Raw genomic sequence first — 20505 nt, forward strand, 5'->3', positions numbered from 1 at the left:
AAATTTAATAATTTTAAAGGTAGATTGATTAATAATTTGATTTTACTTAAATAATTTAAAATTAAAATATTGATTTGTGGTGTCAAAAATATAAGTAATCTTATTTTAAGTTATTAATAAAAATATTTCAATTTGTTTTATTAGATTTTTTTTTTTATTTTTTTTAAGAATATTAAGTTTTATTATAATAATTTATTTTATTATAAATAATATGGTTATTTTTTTAGAATGAGAAATTATTAGTTTAAATTCAGTAAATGTTGTTATATCAATTTTATTTGATTGAATATCATTATTATTTATAATATTTGTATTATTAATTTCTTCTGTTGTTATTTATTATAGAAAAAGTTATATAAGTTCTGAAATAAATTTAAGTCGTTTTATTATTTTAGTTTTATTATTTGTATTTTCTATAATTTTATTAATTATTAGCCCTAATATTTTAAGAATTTTATTAGGTTGAGATGGATTAGGTTTAGTTTCATATTGTTTAGTAATTTATTATCAAAATGTTAAATCTTATAATGCTGGGATATTAACTGCTCTATCTAATCGAGTAGGAGATGTATTTATTTTAATAGTTATTTCTTGAATATTAAATTATGGTAGCTGAAATTATATTTTTTATTTAATATTTATAAAAAATGATTTTGAAATGTTTATAATTAGAAGTTTAATTATTATTGCTGCTATAACTAAAAGAGCTCAAATTCCTTTTAGTTCTTGATTACCAGCAGCTATAGCAGCTCCTACTCCTGTTTCAGCTTTAGTTCATTCTTCAACTTTAGTGACTGCTGGAGTTTATCTTTTAATTCGCTTTAATTTATTATTAGTGGATATATTATTTTTAAAAATTTTATTATTATTATCAGGTTTAACTATATTTATAGCAGGAATTTCAGCAAATTATGAGTTTGATTTAAAAAAAATTATTGCTTTGTCTACTTTAAGACAATTAGGTTTAATAATAAGAATTTTAAGAATAGGAATACCTGATTTTGGCTTTTTTTCATTTATTAACTCATGCAATATTTAAGGCTTTATTATTTATATGTGCTGGGGTAGTAATTCATATAATAAATGATACCCAAGATATTCGGTTAATAGGTGGGATTGGAAGTTATATTCCAATAACTTGTTTATGTATGAATATTTCTAATCTTGCTTTATGTGGTATTCCTTTTTTAGCTGGATTTTATTCAAAGGATTTAATTTTAGAGATAGTTAGACTGAGAAATTTAAATTTGTTAATTTATTATATTTATTATTTATCTACAGGATTGACTATATTTTATACAATTCGTTTAATTATATATTTAATAGTAAATGATTATAATTTATTAAGTATTTATAATTTATATGATGAAGATTTAATTATATTAAAGAGAATAATAGTTTTATTATTTATAAGTGTTATTAGTGGATCTATATTAAGTTGATTAATTTTTTTAACTCCTTATATAATTTATTTAAGATTAAATATAAAATTAATAGTTGTGTATGTAAGATTATTAGGGGGAGTATTAGGGTATTTAGTAAGAAATATTATAATTTATTCTATTAATAAATTTTTATTAACTTATAATATTAGAATATTTTTATGTTTAATGTGATTTATACCGAATTTATCAACTTATGGTTTAAATTATTATTTTTTAAAATTCGGTCAAAAGTTATTAAAAAATGTTGATATAGGTTGAAGAGAATTATATAGTGGTCAAGGTATATTTAATATTTTAAAAAACTATTCTATTTTTTATAATTTATATCAGATAAATAATTTTAAAATTTATTTATTTAGATTTGTTATATGAATGAGAATTTTTTTATTTATAGTAATAATTTAAATTTAAATAGCTTATATATTAGAGCATAATATTGAAGATATTAAGGAGATTAATTAAATCTTTAAATATATTTATAAAAATATTAAAATTTTATTTTTACAATGAAAATGTAATGTTTTAGTTAAACTATATAAATAGAAATATTAATGGAATTTAACCACTAAAAATTAAGTTAGCAGCTTAATTTTATTCTTTATATTTCTTTAGTTTATTTAATTGGAATTTTAAATTCAATAATATTATTAACAGTAATATACCTCTATTTTGGTTTCAATTAATAAATAAGGAGAAAATTCTCTATCTTTTAAGTCGAAATTAAATGCAAAATTGCTTCTTATTTTAAGATAAATTGAAATTTCAATATTTTTTGAGTGCAGGTCAAATGTTTTTATAAACTATAATCCTAAGTTAATTTGTTCAGTTTAATATATTTTGATTTCATTCATAATATAATCCGATTAATAAAATAATAATAAAAAAAAATCTAATTTTTGATCAAATAATAAAATTTACTAAATTAAATAGGGGAATAATAGGGAAAATTAGTGCAATTTCAACATCGAAAATTAAAAAAATTACGGTAATTAAATAGAAATGGAGAGAAAAAGGAATACGGGCTGAAGATTTAGGATCAAATCCACATTCAAAAGGTGAACATTTTTCTCGATCTGTTAATGATTTTTTTGATAAAATAATAGATAATATTATTATAATATTAGAGATAATAATAATAATGATTGAGATTAAAAAAATTAAAATAATTATTTATATTAAAATTATTAAACTTTTTGATTGGAAGTCAAATATACTAAATATATTATATAAATAAGTTAATTTCCTCATCAATAGATAGAGATATATAAGAAAAGTCAAACAACATCAACAAAATGTCAATATCAGGCTGCAGCTTCAAATCCAAAATGATGTTTATTTGAGAAATGATTATATGAGTGACGGATTAAGCAGATAAAAAGGAAAATTGTTCCGATGATAACATGAAGTCCATGAAATCCAGTTGCTATGAAAAATGTTGAACCATAAATTCTATCTGCAATAGAGAAAGGTGCTTCTAGATATTCATATGCTTGGAGAATTGTAAAATAAATTCCTAAAATAATTGTAATTAGAAGTCCTTGAAAAGTTTGTGAAAAGTTATTTTCTATTAATGCATGATGAGCTCATGTTACTGTTACTCCTGAGGAGATTAAAATGATTGTATTAAGTAAAGGGATTTGAAATGGATTAAAAGGAATAATTCCTATTGGTGGTCAAATAGCCCCAATTTCAATATTAGGGGATAGTCTTCTATGAAAAAAAGCTCAAAAAAAAGATACAAAAAAAAAGATTTCTGAAACAATAAATAAAATTATTCCTCAACGTAAACCTTTAGAGACTAAGATAGTATGTTTACCTTGAAAAGTACCTTCTCGAGAAATATCTCGTCATCATTGATATATAGATAAAAGTGTAATAATATACCCTAAAATTAATAAGTTTGAATTAAAATTATGGAATCATTTAATTATTCCTGAAACAAGAGTTATTACACCGATTGCTCTTGTTAAAGGTCATGGACTATAATCAACTAAGTGAAAAGGGTGGTTATGTATGTTTTTCATTAGTTTACTTCTCTAGAATATAATGTTCTTAAAATTGCAATAACATAAGATTGGATAACAGCTACTGCTGACTCTAAAGTTAATAATAAAATTTGAATACTAATTAAAATAAAAATTAAGGATGAAGGGATATTAGATCTAGTTCTTCTTAAAAGAGTTATTAAAAGATGTCCAGCAATTATATTTGCAGTTAATCGTACTGCTAAGGTTCCAGGTCGAATAATATTTCTAATTGTTTCAATTAATACTATAAATGGTATTAAAGCTGTTGGGGTACCTTGGGGAATTATATGAATAAATATATGTTGGGAATTGTGGATTCAACCATATAATATAAATCTTAATCATAAAGGTAATGATAATGATAAAGATAAAGTTAAATGACTAGTTCTTGTAAAAATATAAGGGAATAATCCTAAGAAATTATTAAATAGTACAAATGAAAATATTGAAATAAAAATTAATGTGAAATTATTGAATAAGGGGTTATTTCCTAAAAGAGTTTTAAATTCATTATGAAGTTTATTAAAGATGAAATTTCAAAATACATAATATCGATTAGGGATTAATCAGAATGAATAAGGAATAAATAATAATCCAATAAATGTTCTTAATCAATTTAAAGATAAATTGAAAATATTTGTTGAAGGATCAAAAATTGAAAATAGATTACTTATCATTTTCAGGATAAATTATTAATAATATTTTTTTTTTTATTAATTTTATTATTGTTGTTAATGTTATAAACGTAGTAATTTATAATATTAAAAATAATAAAAATAGTAATAAAAAAAAAAAAAGAGAATAATCAGTTAATTGGTATTATTTGTGGAATAAAAGAATATTACTATTTAATGTAATAATTTAAATTTGACATATTTATGTTATGAGTTTAACTAATTCTTTCATTAAAAGTAATCGCTAATTTACTATAAAATGGTTTAAGAGACCAGTACTTGCTTTAAGTTATTTAATGAAGAATAATTATTAATTCAATTAATAAAATTTTTAATTGAAATTCTTTCAACAACAATTGGTATAAAACTATGATTAGCTCCACAAATTTCTGAACATTGACCATAAAAAATTCCTGGTCGATTAATAAAGAATCTAGTTTGATTTAATCGACCTGGATTTGCATCTACTTTTACACCTAAAGATGGGATAGTTCAGGAGTGAATTACATCTGTTGCTGTTACTAGAATTCGAATTTGATTATTTATAGGAAGAATAATTCGATTATCAACGTCTAATAATCGAAAATTATTGAGAGATAAATCTCTTCTTGAAATTATATAAGAATCAAATTCAATATTATTGAAGTCTGAATATTCATAGGATCAATATCATTGATGTCCAATAGTTTTTAAAGTAATTAAGGGGTTATTTAATTCATCAAGTAAATATAATAAACGTAATGATGGAAGTGCAATAAAAATTAAAGTAATTGCTGGAAGGATTGTTCAGATTAATTCAATTATTTGTCCTTCTAGGAGGTATCGGTTAATGAATTTATTAAAAAATAAATTTGTTATTAAATATCCTACTAAGATAGTAATTATAATTAAGATAATAAGGGTATGATCGTGAAAAAAAATAATTTGTTCTATTAAAGGAGAGGCTCTATTTTGAAAATTTAAATTAGATCAAGTTGCAATTTCTAAAAAAAGAAAAAATTCTTTATAAATGGGGCTTAAATCCATTGCATATATTCTGCCATATTAGAAGTTTGTTAAAATAGGAAGTTCATTATAAGAATGTTCAGCTGGAGGTAGGTTTTGATATCATTCGATTGAAGAAGATAGATTTAAGGGGAATAATACTGTTCGTTGATTGATTATAGATTCTCAGATGATAATAATTAAAATTAGTAAAGCTAAAAGAGAAATGTAAGATCCTAAAGTTGAAATAATATTTCAAGAAATATAAGCATCAGGATAATCAGAATATCGTCGAGGTATTCCTGCAAGACCTAAGAAGTGTTGTGGAAAAAAGGTTAAATTAACTCCAATAAATATAATAAAAAATTGAATTTTTAACAATAGAGGATTTATAGATAGTCCAGTGAATAGGGGATATCAATGAATAAATCCTGCTATAATTGCAAATACAGCTCCTATAGATAAAACATAGTGAAAATGAGCTACAACATAGTAAGTATCATGTAATCTTACATCAATTGATGAATTAGCTAAAATAACTCCTGTTAATCCTCCAACTGTGAATAAGAAGACAAATCCTAATCTTCATAATATAGATGGACTATAATTAATTTGTGTTCCATGGAGTGTGGTTAATCAACTAAAAATTTTAATTCCTGTAGGTACAGCAATAATTATAGTTGCTGAAGTGAAGTAGGCTCGAGTATCAATATCTATTCCTACAGTGAATATGTGATGAGCTCAAACTACAAATCCTAATAAACCAATAGCTAATATTGCGTAAATTATTCCTAAACATCCAAAAGTTTCTTTTTTACCACTTTCTTGAGAAATAATATGGGAAATTATACCAAATCCCGGTAAAATTAAAATATAAACTTCTGGATGTCCAAAAAATCAGAATAGATGTTGATAAAGAATAGGATCTCCTCCCCCAGCGGGATCAAAAAAGGAGGTATTTAAATTACGATCTGTTAGGAGTATAGTAATAGCTCCTGCTAAAACTGGAAGGGATAGTAAAAGAAGAAGAGCTGTAATTCTTACAGATCAAATAAATAGTGGTATTTGATCAAAAGATAATCCATTTAATTTTATATTAATTATTGTAGTAATAAAATTAACTGCTCCTAAAATAGAAGAAATTCCTGCTAAATGGAGGGAGAAAATAGCTAAATCTACTGATCTTCCTCTATGGGCAATATTAGAAGATAAAGGGGGGTAAACTGTTCATCCCGTTCCTGCTCCATTTTCTACAATTCTTCTAAAAATTAAAAGAGTAAGTGAAGGGGGTAATAATCAAAATCTTATATTATTAAGACGTGGAAAAGCTATATCTGGAGCTCCTAATATTAAAGGTACTAATCAATTTCCGAAACCTCCAATTATAATTGGTATGACTATAAAAAAAATTATAATAAATGCATGACCTGTTACAATAGTATTATAAATTTGATCATCTCCAATTAAAGATCCAGGATTTCCTAATTCAGCTCGAATTAATAATCTTAATGAAGTTCCAACTATTCCTGATCAAATACCAAAAATAAAATATAAAGTTCCAATATCTTTATGATTTGTAGAAAAAAGTCATTTTCGCAAAAATAATAAAATGGCTGAGGTTATAAGCGGTAAATTGTAAATTTATTAACGAGAAATTTCTCTTTTATTATAATAAGTTTTATAGTCAAATTAATGATATGAAATTGCAAATTTCATGGTATAATAAAATTATTAAGGCTTAAAGAAATTTCTTTATAAATAATTTTGAAGACTATTAGTTTATATTTAACTTAAAACCTTTTATAAAAAGATTAAAGTTCTAAAAATTATTCCTCAAATTGATAAGAAAGAAAGAAAATTAATAATAATTAAATTTTTATTTTTAAAAAAAAATTTTATTCATTTAAGATTAGTGTAATTAAATAAAAAAGAAGAGTAAATAATTCGGATATAATAAAAAAGTATAATTAATCTTATTATAATAAAAATAAATGTAATAATATATAATTTTAAATTTGTTAGAAAATTAATTAAGATTCATTTTGGGAAAAATCCAATAAAAGGGGGCAATCCACCTAATGAGAGTAAATTAATTATAAATAATATTTTAATTGAGTAATTAATATTGATATTAAATAATTGATTAATAAAAAATATATTTAAAAATTGGAATAGGAAACATATAATTCTAATTAAAAATGAATATATTATTAAATAAAATATTCATAAATTTTCTCTAATTAAAATTGAAGCTAATATTCACCCTAAATTATTAATAGATGAAAAAGTTAAAAGTTTACGAAGGGAAGTTTGGTTTAATCCTCCAATAGCTCCAACAATTGTATTTAAAATTATAATGATAATAATAAAATTTTTATTAATATAATAAGATAATAAAATTATGGGGGTAATTTTTTGTCATGTTATTAATAAAAAATTATTAAATCAAGATAATCCTTCAGAAATGTTTGGGAATCAAAAATGGAATGGGACTGAGCCTATTTTTATTAAAAGAGAAGAATTAATTATAATAGAAATAAAATTATTAATTTCAAAATTTTTTAATAATATTATTTTCAGTAAAATTGAGAAGATAAAATTAATTGATGCAATCGATTGAGTTAAAAAATATTTTAGTGAAGCTTCTGAGGATAACAAGTTAGTTGAATTAGAAATTAAAGGAATAAATCTTAATAAATTAATTTCTAATCCAATTCAACATCCTAATCATGAGTTTGAGGAAATTGAAATTAAGGTTCTAAAAATTAAAATAAAAAAAAAAAATATTTTATTTGAATTAATTGAAATAAAAATATTAAATATAAAATTAATTATTATTAAATTTTAGTTTAATCAGTTATTTAATTATATTTTAGTGTAAGAAGCACAGTAATTTTTGATATTATTAGATATAGTTTAATTCTATAAAATATAATAAAGGTAAAATAATTTACTTAATTTATCCTATCAGAATAATCCTTTAATCAGGCACTTTATTTTTTAAAAAAAAGGATAATCTTTATATTTGGGGTATGAACCCAAAAGCTTAAACTTAGCTTATTTTTAATTTAATTATTATAATAATAAATATTAGAAATGGTTTAAAAAATTAATAAATTAATGAAATTTATATTTAATCTATATTTTATTATAATTTTTAAAAAAAAATACATTTATTAAATTATATTTGTATAAATATTTAATTATAAATATATATATATATATATAAATATTTAATAAATAATAAAATTAATAATAAATTAATTTTTTTTTATATATATATTATATTAATAATTAATTTATTATTTCAATGAATATATATCGATGAATAATGAAATTAATTTTTAAATAAATAATAAAAAAAAAAGAAAAAGAAATTATTAAATATTTAATAATTTATATTAAATATTTTAATTTAAATTTAATAAATAATAAAATATTATATTAAATATATATATATATATAAATAATATATATATATTTTAAATAATATATATATAAAAAAAAAAAAAAAAATTAAATAATATTATAAAAATCTATGTAAAATTAATTACTTATAATAATAAAAATTTTTATAGTTTAAAAATTTATTTTAAATTTATTTTACATATAAATTTTAGTGTTAATTTTTAATTATTTTAATAATAATTAATTATTTATTTATAGTAATTAATATTAAAAATTTAAGAAATTAAGATTTAGTAATATAAAAATTAAAAACTAAATTTGTGCCAGCAGTTGCGGTTAAACAAATTTTAAAATAAATTTTTTTAGTTAATAATAAATATATTTATTTTAAATTAAATATTAAATTATTAGGTGAAATTTTAATTTAATTAAAATTTATAATATAAATTATGAATTAATAAATTTTGTTATAAACTAGGATTAGATACCCTATTATTAAAAAATTAATATAAAAAACTAAAATAGTAGGTAATTTTTTATTGAAACTTAAATAATTTGGCGGTATTTTAGTTCATTTAGAGGAATCTGTTTAATAATTGATAATCCACGAATAAATTTACTTAATTTTTTATTTTGTATATCGTTGTTATAAAAATATTTTTTAATAATAATAATATTTAAAAATTTAGATTTAAAATTAAATCAGATCAAGATGCAGATTATAATTAAGAATATAATGGATTACAATAAATTTATTTAAGATGAATATTTAATTGTAAAATTAAATTGAAAGTGGATTTAAATGTAATTTTATTTAGTTTAATAAAATGATTAAAAATTAAAGTATGTACATATTGCCCGTCGCTTTCATTTATAAATTGAAATAAGTCGTAACAAAGTAGAGGTACTGGAAAGTGTTTCTAGAAAGAACAAATTAGAGCTTGAGTAAAGTATTTCATTTACATTGAAATGATATTAATATAAATTAATTAATTTGAGTAAGAAGATAAATTAATAAAATAAATTTAATAATAAAAAAATTTTTAAAATTAATTTAGATTTTAAAATATTATATATATATATATATATTTTAATGGGGGTTAAAGTATTATATAAAGAAAAAATTATTAATTTTATAGTTAATTAGTATTGTGGGAGAAATTATTAAATATTTGAAAAATAATTTTTGAAAAAGTAAATTTGAATTATTGTATCTTGTGTATCAGAGTTTATTAAATAATTTTTATATTTTATAAATTTCTCGAATTTAAAAGAGTTAATTAATTAGGAAAGTTATTGTAGCAAAAATATTTTTAATAATTAATTTGAAATGAAATGTTATTCGTTTTTAAAGATATCTGGTTTTTTTAGAAAAAAATTTAATTTTATATTTATTATAAATTAATAAATTAATTTATTAATTTATTATTTTTTAAATAAAATATTTTAAGGGATAAGCTTTAATTTAAATTTTTATAATAAAATAGGTAATTATGAAATTTTTAAAATTTATATTGTTTATAAATTATATTTTTTTATAAATAATTTCATTAAAAATTAAAATTTAATTGAAATTTAATTTTTTATAAAAATGTTTATATTAATAATTTATATAAGGTAATAATGATAAAATTAGTATATTGATTAATTAAAAAATTATATAAAGATAAAAAAATAATTAAAAGGAATTCGGCAAAATTTTATATTCACTTGTTTATCAAAAACATGTCTTTTTGTATTAATAATTTAAAGTCTAATCTGCCCACTGATGATAAATTAAAGGGCTGCAGTATTTTGACTGTACAAAGGTAGCATAATCATTAGTCTCTTAATTGGTGACTTGTATGAAAGATTGGATGAGATATAAACTGTCTTTTATTTAGGAATAGAATTTAATTTTTTAGTTAAAAAGCTGAAATAATATTAAAAGACGAGAAGACCCTATAGAGTTTTATATATTAAAAATTTTAGGTTATGTATTAATATTTTAATATTAAAATTTTTAATGTATTTTGTTGGGGTGATAGAAAAATAAAATTAACTTTTTTTAATAAAGTTCATTAATAAGTGAATAATTGATCCTAAAATTTAGATTATAAGAAAAAATTACCTTAGGGATAACAGCGTAATTTTATTTTTTAGTTCAAATAAGAAATAAAGTTTGCGACCTCGATGTTGGATTAAGATAAAAATTAAATGCAAAAGTTTAAATTTTTTGATCTGTTCGATCATTAAAATCTTACATGATCTGAGTTCAAACCGGCGTGAGCCAGGTTGGTTTCTATCTTTAGTTAAATAATATATTTTAGTACGAAAGGAATAAGTATATAAATTAAATTTAATTGTATGAATTTTATTAAATTAAAAATAAATTTATTAATAGTTTATATTGTAAATATAGCTATTTTGGCAGAGAAATGTGATGAATTTAGAATTCATTTATATATAATTTATTATATAGGTAGTAAATGATATTTAAGGATTTTATTATGATTTTTTTGGGTGTTATTTTTTTAATTATTGGTGTATTAGTAGGTGTTGCTTTTTTAACTTTATTAGAGCGTAAATTATTAGGTTATATTCAAATTCGTAAAGGACCTAATAAGGTAGGTTATATAGGAATTTTGCAGCCTTTTTCTGATGCTATTAAATTATTTACTAAGGAGCAAACTTATCCTAATTATTCTAATTATTTATCTTATTATTTTTCTCCTGTTATTAGTTTTATATTATCTTTGATAATTTGATTAGTAATTCCTTATTATTTTAATTTAATTAGATTTAATTTAGGTATTTTATTTTTTTTATGTTGTACTAGTTTGGGGGTATATACAGTTATAATTGCTGGGTGATCTTCAAATTCTAATTATGCTTTATTAGGGGGTTTACGGGCAGTTGCTCAAACTATTTCATATGAAGTTAGATTAGCTTTAATTTTATTATCTAGAATTATTATAGTTATAGATTTTAATATAATTATATTTAGTATTTATCAAAATTTAATTTGATTTATTGTTATAATATATCCTTTGAGTTTATGTTGAATTTCTTCTAGATTAGCAGAGACAAATCGGACTCCTTTTGATTTTGCTGAGGGGGAGAGAGAATTAGTTTCAGGGTTTAATATTGAGTATAGAAGAGGTGGATTTGCTTTAATTTTTTTAGCTGAATACTCAAGAATTTTATTTATAAGAATGTTAATTGTTTTATTTTATTTAGGAGGGTATAGATTAAGATTAATTTTTTATTTAAAGTTAAGTTTAATATCTTTTTTATTTATTTGAGTGCGAGGAACTTTACCTCGTTATCGTTATGATAAATTAATATATTTAGCTTGAAAAATTTATTTACCTATTTCTTTAAATTTTTTATTATTATATATTGGCTTAAAAATTTTTATATAAAATTTTAATTAGTATAAATTAATAGAATAATTTATTCTTTCTTAAGTTTTCAAAACAAATGCTTTAACAAGCTCATTAATTTAGTTAAAAATTAAATTATCTCAAAATTTATTAATAAGAGGGGTTGTTAAGTAGTAGCTAAAGTATAAAATAGTTAAAATTTGTCCTGTGATAATATATGGATCTTCTACAGGACGGGCTCCAATTCAAGTTAATAAAATAATAATAGTAACTAGTGATCAAAATATAATTTGATTAATTGGGTAAAATTGGATTCCTTGAATTTTTTTATTGAATGTAAAAGGGAGAATAATTAAAATTAAAATTGATAATACTAGTGCAATTACTCCTCCTAGTTTATTTGGGATTGATCGGAGAATGGCATATGCAAATAAGAAATATCATTCTGGTTGAATGTGGACAGGGGTAACTAAAGGGTTAGCAGGAATAAAATTATCAGGGTCACCAAGAAGGTAAGGGTTAGTTAATGTTAATGTAATTAATAGGAATAGTATGATAATGAATCCGATTAAATCTTTAAAAGAGAAGAAGGGGTGGAATGGAATTTTATCTAAATTTCTATTTATTCCTAAAGGGTTATTAGATCCTGTTATATGTAAAAATAATAAGTGAATTATTACTATTATTAAAACAATAAATGGTAATAAAAAATGAAAAGTATAAAATCGGGTTAATGTGGCGTTGTCTACAGCAAATCCTCCTCAAATTCAAGTAACTAATATATTTCCTAAATAGGGGATAGCTGATAAAAGATTTGTAATTACTGTTGCTCCTCAGAAAGATATTTGTCCTCAAGGTAATACATAACCTATGAAAGCTGTTGCTATTAAAAGAAATAAAATTAAAACTCCGATAATTCAAGTATATTTTAAATTAAATGATTCATAATATATTCCTCGTCCAATATGGATATAAATACAAATAAAAAAGAAAGATGCTCCATTTGCATGAATAGTTCGAATTAATCATCCATAATTTACATTTCGACAAATATAGTTTACTCTATAAAATGCTAATTCAATATTTGCTGTATAATATATAGTTAAAAATAATCCTGTAATAATTTGTACTATTAAACAAATTCCTAAAAGAGATCCAAAATTTCATCAGATAGAGATATTAGATGGGGTTGGTAAATCAATTAAAGTACTATTAATAATTTTTAAAATAGGGTGAGTTTTTCGAATTGGTAAAAATTTATTTATCATTAGTTAGAGGTTCGGAGGGGCCCAAAAAAAATATTTGTGATTTTAACAACTGCAATTAATGTAATAAATAAGTAAATTACTATTATTATTATTATTAAAAATGTTTGGTTATTATATAATTTAGATAGATTAATTTTATTATCATTATTATGAAAGATATTAATTAAATTGAATATATTATTTATTTCTTCTAAATTAATTGATATATTTAATCAATTTAGGTTAAAAAATAGATAGTAAGATAGAATTAAATTTAAAGTTAATATAATTATTAAAATAAATTTATGTATAAATGAGGATTTAAATATTTCATTAGATGCAATTCTTGATACATAAATAAATAAGACTAATAATCCTCCTATAAAAGTTAAAAATAAAATGTATGAGAATCAATAGGTTTTAATTATTATTCCAGATAATAAGCAAATTAATAAAGTTTGAGTTAAAATTAAAATTCCTATTGAAAGTGGGTGATTAACAAAAAATATTAATATTGAGATAGATGAAATTGTTAATGAAAAAAAAATTTTTAAGATATCAAAGAATAGTTTATAAAAAATAATAATTTTGGAGATTATAGATAAAGAAATTCTTTTTCTTTGAAGTATTTAAAGAAAAAATCTTATTTTTGATTTACAAGACCAATGTTTTGTTTAAACTATAAAAACAAATGATAATATTTAATATTTTAATTATTGTAATTATAATATTTTTAGTTGGAAATATAATTTTTGTTTCTAAACGTAAGCATTTATTAATTATTCTATTGAGTTTAGAATTTATTGTTTTAAGTATTTTTTTATTTTTGTTATTTTATTTAATAATAATTGATATTAATATATATATATTAATAGTTTTTTTAGTTTTTTCTGTTTGTGAAGGGGCTTTAGGGTTATCTATTTTAGTGTCTATAATTCGAACTCATGGTAATGATTATTTTCAAAGATTTAATTTATTATAATATGATTAAATTTATTTTAATAATTATTTTTATAATTCCTTTATGTTTTAAATTAAGAATATTTTGATTGGTTCAGTCTCTAATATTATTAATGATATTTTTATTTATAAATTTAAGATTAAGAGTTTTTTATAATACAAATATTAGATATATATTTTCTTTAGATATTATATCTTTTGGTTTAATTTTATTAAGAATTTGAATTTGTGTTTTAATATTGATGGCTAGAGAAAATTTATTACGAGTAGGATTTTATGTAAATTTTTTTTTATTTAATTTGTTATTTTTGTTATTAATATTATATATATCTTTTTCAATAATAAATTTATTTATATTTTATATATTTTTTGAAGGGAGTTTAATTCCTACATTAATATTAATTGTTGGTTGAGGCTATCAACCTGAACGAATTCAGGCAGGTTTATATTTATTATTTTATACTTTATTTGCTTCTTTACCTTTATTGATAGGAATTTTTTATATTTTTAATTATAGTAATAATATTATATTTTATATAATAAAATTTAGAAATTTTAATTTTTATTTATTATATTTTTCTATGATTATAGCTTTTTTAGTAAAAATACCTATATATTTTGTTCATTTATGATTACCTAAAGCTCATGTTGAAGCTCCAGTTTCTGGGTCTATGATTTTGGCTGGTATTATATTAAAGTTAGGAGGATATGGGTTATTTCGGGTTTTAATTATAATAGAAAAAATTAGTTTAAAATTGAATTTTATTTGAATTATTATTAGATTAGTTGGGGGATTTTATGTTAGTTTAAAATGTTTTTGTCAAGTGGATATGAAGTCTTTAATTGCCTATTCTTCTGTTGCGCACATAAGAATTGTTATTGGGGGAATTATAACGATAAATTATTGGGGATTTATTGGTTCTTATATTTTAATAATTGGTCACGGTTTATGTTCTTCTGGTATATTTTGTTTAGCTAATATTAATTTTGAACGTTTAAATAGTCGTAGATTATACATTAATAAGGGGATAATGAACTTTATACCTTCTATAAGATTATGATGATTTTTATTAATATCTTCTAATATGGCGGCTCCACCTACTTTAAATTTAATAGGGGAAATTAGTTTAATTAATAGTTTATTAAGTTGATCTTGATTATCAATAATTATATTAATATTAGTTTCTTTTTTTAGAGCTGGTTATAGATTATATTTATTTTCTTACACTCAGCATGGGAGTTATTATAGAGGAATATATAGTTTTTATGGTGGAGTTTCACGGGAATATTTATTATTAATTTTACATTGATTACCTTTAAATTTAATAATTTTAAAGGTAGATTGATTAATAATTTGATTTTACTTAAATAATTTAAAATTAAAATATTGATTTGTGGTGTCAAAAATATAAGTAATCTTATTTTAAGTTATTAATAAAAATATTTCAATTTGTTTTATTAGATTTTTTTTTTTTTTATTTTTTTTAAGAATATTAAGTTTTATTATAATAATTTATTTTATTATAAATAATATGGTTATTTTTTTAGAATGAGAAATTATTAGTTTAAATTCAGTAAATGTTGTTATATCAATTTTATTTGATTGAATATCATTATTATTTATAATATTTGTATTATTAATTTCTTCTGTTGTTATTTATTATAGAAAAAGTTATATAAGTTCTGAAATAAATTTAAGTCGTTTTATTATTTTAGTTTTATTATTTGTATTTTCTATAATTTTATTAATTATTAGCCCTAATATTTTAAGAATTTTATTAGGTTGAGATGGATTAGGTTTAGTTTCATATTGTTTAGTAATTTATTATCAAAATGTTAAATCTTATAATGCTGGGATATTAACTGCTCTATCTAATCGAGTAGGAGATGTATTTATTTTAATAGTTATTTCTTGAATATTAAATTATGGTAGCTGAAATTATATTTTTTATTTAATATTTATAAAAAATGATTTTGAAATGTTTATAATTAGAAGTTTAATTATTATTGCTGCTATAACTAAAAGAGCTCAAATTCCTTTTAGTTCTTGATTACCAGCAGCTATAGCAGCTCCTACTCCTGTTTCAGCTTTAGTTCATTCTTCAACTTTAGTGACTGCTGGAGTTTATCTTTTAATTCGCTTTAATTTATTATTAGTGGATATATTATTTTTAAAAATTTTATTATTATTATCAGGTTTAACTATATTTATAGCAGGAATTTCAGCAAATTATGAGTTTGATTTAAAAAAAATTATTGCTTTGTCTACTTTAAGACAATTAGGTTTAATAATAAGAATTTTAAGAATAGGAATACCTGATTTGGCTTTTTTTCATTTATTAACTCATGCAATATTTAAGGCTTTATTATTTATATGTGCTGGGGTAGTAATTCATATAATAAATGATACCCAAGATATTCGGTTAATAGGTGGGATTGGAAGTTATATTCCAATAACTTGTTTATGTATGAATATTTCTAATCTTGCTTTATGTGGTATTCCTTTTTTAGCTGGATTTTATTCAAAGGATTTAATTTTAGAGATAGTTAGACTGAGAAATTTAAATTTGTTAATTTATTATATTTATTATTTATCTACAGGATTGACTATATTTTATACAATTCGTTTAATTATATATTTAATAGTAAATGATTATAATTTATTAAGTATTTATAATTTATATGATGAAGATTTAATTATATTAAAGAGAATAATAGTTTTATTATTTATAAGTGTTATTAGTGGATCTATATTAAGTTGATTAATTTTTTTAACTCCTTATATAATTTATTTAAGATTAAATATAAAATTAATAGTTGTGTATGTAAGATTATTAGGGGGAGTATTAGGGTTATTTAGTAAGAATTATAATTTATTCTATTAATAAATTTTTATTAACTTATAATATTAGAATATTTTTATGTTTAATGTGATTTATACCGAATTTATCAACTTATGGTTTAAATTATTATTTTTTAAAATTCGGTCAAAAGTTATTAAAAAATGTTGATATAGGTTGAAGAGAATTATATAGTGGTCAAGGTATATTTAATATTTTAAAAAACTATTCTATTTTTTATAATTTATATCAGATAAATAATTTTAAAATTTATTTATTTAGATTTGTTATATGAATGAGAATTTTTTTATTTATAGTAATAATTTAAATTTAAATAGCTTATATATTAGAGCATAATATTGAAGATATTAAGGAGATTAATTAAATCTTTAAATATATTTATAAAAATATTAAAATTTTATTTTTACAATGAAAATGTAATGTTTTAGTTAAACTATATAAATAGAAATATTAATGGAATTTAACCACTAAAAATTAAGTTAGCAGCTTAATTTTATTCTTTATATTTCTTTAGTTTATTTAATTGGAATTTTAAATTCAATAATATTATTAACAGTAATATACCTCTATTTTGGTTTCAATTAATAAATAAGGAGAAAATTCTCTATCTTTTAAGTCGAAATTAAATGCAAAATTGCTTCTTATTTTAAGATAAATTGAAATTTCAATATTTTTTGAGTGCAGGTCAAATGTTTTTATAAACTATAATCCTAAGTTAATTTGTTCAGTTTAATATATTTTGATTTCATTCATAATATAATCCGATTAATAAAATAATAATAAAAAAAAATCTAATTTTTGATCAAATAATAAAATTTACTAAATTAAATAGGGGAATAATAGGGAAAATTAGTGCAATTTCAACATCGAAAATTAAAAAAATTACGGTAATTAAATAGAAATGGAGAGAAAAAGGAATACGGGCTGAAGATTTAGGATCAAATCCACATTCAAAAGGTGAACATTTTTCTCGATCTGTTAATGATTTTTTTGATAAAATAATAGATAATATTATTATAATATTAGAGATAATAATAATAATGATTGAGATTAAAAAAATTAAAATAATTATTTATATTAAAATTATTAAACTTTTTGATTGGAAGTCAAATATACTAAATATATTATATAAATAAGTTAATTTCCTCATCAATAGATAGAGATATATAAGAAAAGTCAAACAACATCAACAAAATGTCAATATCAGGCTGCAGCTTCAAATCCAAAATGATGTTTATTTGAGAAATGATTATATGAGTGACGGATTAAGCAGATAAAAAGGAAAATTGTTCCGATGATAACATGAAGTCCATGAAATCCAGTTGCTATGAAAAATGTTGAACCATAAATTCTATCTGCAATAGAGAAAGGTGCTTCTAGATATTCATATGCTTGGAGAATTGTAAAATAAATTCCTAAAATAATTGTAATTAGAAGTCCTTGAAAAGTTTGTGAAAAGTTATTTTCTATTAATGCATGATGAGCTCATGTTACTGTTACTCCTGAGGAGATTAAAATGATTGTATTAAGTAAAGGGATTTGAAATGGATTAAAAGGAATAATTCCTATTGGTGGTCAAATAGCCCCAATTTCAATATTAGGGGATAGTCTTCTATGAAAAAAAGCTCAAAAAAAAGATACAAAAAAAAAGATTTCTGAAACAATAAATAAAATTATTCCTCAACGTAAACCTTTAGAGACTAAGATAGTATGTTTACCTTGAAAAGTACCTTCTCGAGAAATATCTCGTCATCATTGATATATAGATAAAAGTGTAATAATATACCCTAAAATTAATAAGTTTGAATTAAAATTATGGAATCATTTAATTATTCCTGAAACAAGAGTTATTACACCGATTGCTCTTGTTAAAGGTCATGGACTATAATCAACTAAGTGAAAAGGGTGGTTATGTATGTTTTTCATTAGTTTACTTCTCTAGAATATAATGTTCTTAAAATTGCAATAACATAAGATTGGATAACAGCTACTGCTGACTCTAAAGTTAATAATAAAATTTGAATACTAATTAAAATAAAAATTAAGGATGAAGGGATATTAGATCTAGTTCTTCTTAAAAGAGTTATTAAAAGATGTCCAGCAATTATATTTGCAGTTAATCGTACTGCTAAGGTTCCAGGTCGAATAATATTTCTAATTGTTTCAATTAATACTATAAATGGTATTAAAGCTGTTGGGGTACCTTGGGGAATTATATGAATAAATATATGTTGGGAATTGTGGATTCAACCATATAATATAAATCTTAATCATAAAGGTAATGATAATGATAAAGATAAAGTTAAATGACTAGTTCTTGTAAAAATATAAGGGAATAATCCTAAGAAATTATTAAATAGTACAAATGAAAATATTGAAATAAAAATTAATGTGAAATTATTGAATAAGGGGTTATTTCCTAAAAGAGTTTTAAATTCATTATGAAGTTTATTAAAGATGAAATTTCAAAATACATAATATCGATTAGGGATTAATCAGAATGAATAAGGAATAAATAATAATCCAATAAATGTTCTTAATCAATTTAAAGATAAATTGAAAATATTTGTTGAAGGATCAAAAATTGAAAATAGATTACTTATCATTTTCAGGATAAATTATTAATAATATTTTTTTTTTTATTAATTTTATTATTGTTGTTAATGTTATAAACGTAGTAATTTATAATATTAAAAATAATAAAAATAGTAATAAAGAAAAAAAAAGAGAATAATCAGTTAATTGGTATTATTTGTGGAATAAAAGAATATTACTATTTAATGTAATAATTTAAATTTGACATATTTATGTTATGAGTTTAACTAATTCTTTCATTAAAAGTAATCGCTAATTTACTATAAAATGGTTTAAGAGACCAGTACTTGCTTTAAGTTATTTAATGAAGAATAATTATTAATTCAATTAATAAAATTTTTAATTGAAATTCTTTCAACAACAATTGGTATAAAACTATGATTAGCTCCACAAATTTCTGAACATTGACCATAAAAAATTCCTGGTCGATTAATAAAGAATCTAGTTTGATTTAATCGACCTGGATTTGCATCTACTTTTACACCTAAAGATGGGATAGTTCAGGAGTGAATTACATCTGTTGCTGTTACTAGAATTCGAATTTGATTATTTATAGGAAGAATAATTCGATTATCAACGTCTAATAATCGAAAATTATTGAGAGATAAATCTCTTCTTGAAATTATATAAGAATCAAATTCAATATTATTGAAGTCTGAATATTCATAGGATCAATATCATTGATGTCCAATAGTTTTTAAAGTAATTAAGGGGTTATTTAATTCATCAAGTAAATATAATAAACGTAATGATGGAAGTGCAATAAAAATTAAAGTAATTGCTGGAAGGATTGTTCAGATTAATTCAATTATTTGTCCTTCTAGGAGGTATCGGTTAATGAATTTATTAAAAAATAAATTTGTTATTAAATATCCTACTAAGATAGTAATTATAATTAAGATAATAAGGGTATGATCGTGAAAAAAAATAATTTGTTCT

General features: G+C 20.6%; 3 protein-coding genes and 6 pseudogenes across 3 annotated transcripts; 3 read left to right on the plus strand and 6 right to left on the minus strand.

The window, feature by feature from the left end:
- The first annotated feature begins 254 nt into the window (after positions 1-254).
- Positions 255-1147, plus strand: LOC131841511 (NADH-ubiquinone oxidoreductase chain 5-like; annotated as a pseudogene).
- Positions 1148-2676: 1529 nt separating this feature from the next.
- On the minus strand, positions 2677-4203 carry LOC131841512 (cytochrome c oxidase subunit 3-like; annotated as a pseudogene).
- Positions 4204-4445: 242 nt separating this feature from the next.
- On the minus strand, positions 4446-5172 carry LOC131841517 (cytochrome c oxidase subunit 2-like; annotated as a pseudogene).
- LOC131841518 (cytochrome c oxidase subunit 1-like) lies at positions 4446-10265 on the minus strand (annotated as a pseudogene).
- LOC131841513 (cytochrome b-like) lies at positions 10193-13274 on the minus strand. Its single transcript, XM_059189832.1, is given in 1 exon segment — positions 10193-13274. A coding segment is annotated over 1 exon segment (1128 nt). The 5' UTR covers positions 13172-13274; the 3' UTR covers positions 10193-12043.
- A 581-nt stretch (positions 13275-13855) lies between these two features.
- Positions 13856-15473, plus strand: LOC131841515 (NADH-ubiquinone oxidoreductase chain 4-like). Its single transcript, XM_059189833.1, is given in 1 exon segment — positions 13856-15473. A coding segment is annotated over 1 exon segment (909 nt). The 5' UTR covers positions 13856-14352; the 3' UTR covers positions 15262-15473.
- Positions 15474-16161: 688 nt separating this feature from the next.
- Positions 16162-17279, plus strand: LOC131841519 (NADH-ubiquinone oxidoreductase chain 5-like; annotated as a pseudogene).
- Positions 17280-18104: 825 nt separating this feature from the next.
- Positions 18105-18897, minus strand: LOC131841516 (cytochrome c oxidase subunit 3-like; annotated as a pseudogene).
- LOC131841520 (cytochrome c oxidase subunit 2-like) lies at positions 18105-20501 on the minus strand (the record flags this gene model as incomplete). Its single annotated transcript, XM_059189835.1, is given in 1 exon segment — positions 18105-20501. A coding segment is annotated over 1 exon segment (612 nt), but the record flags the coding sequence as incomplete, so codon positions are not given.
- Positions 20502-20505: the final 4 nt, after the last annotated feature.

This window comes from Achroia grisella, unplaced genomic scaffold (genome assembly GCF_030625045.1).
Source record: "Achroia grisella isolate CSIRO2021 unplaced genomic scaffold, CSIRO_AGI_Agris_v1 utg18259, whole genome shotgun sequence".
NCBI lineage: Eukaryota > Metazoa > Arthropoda > Insecta > Lepidoptera > Pyralidae > Achroia > Achroia grisella.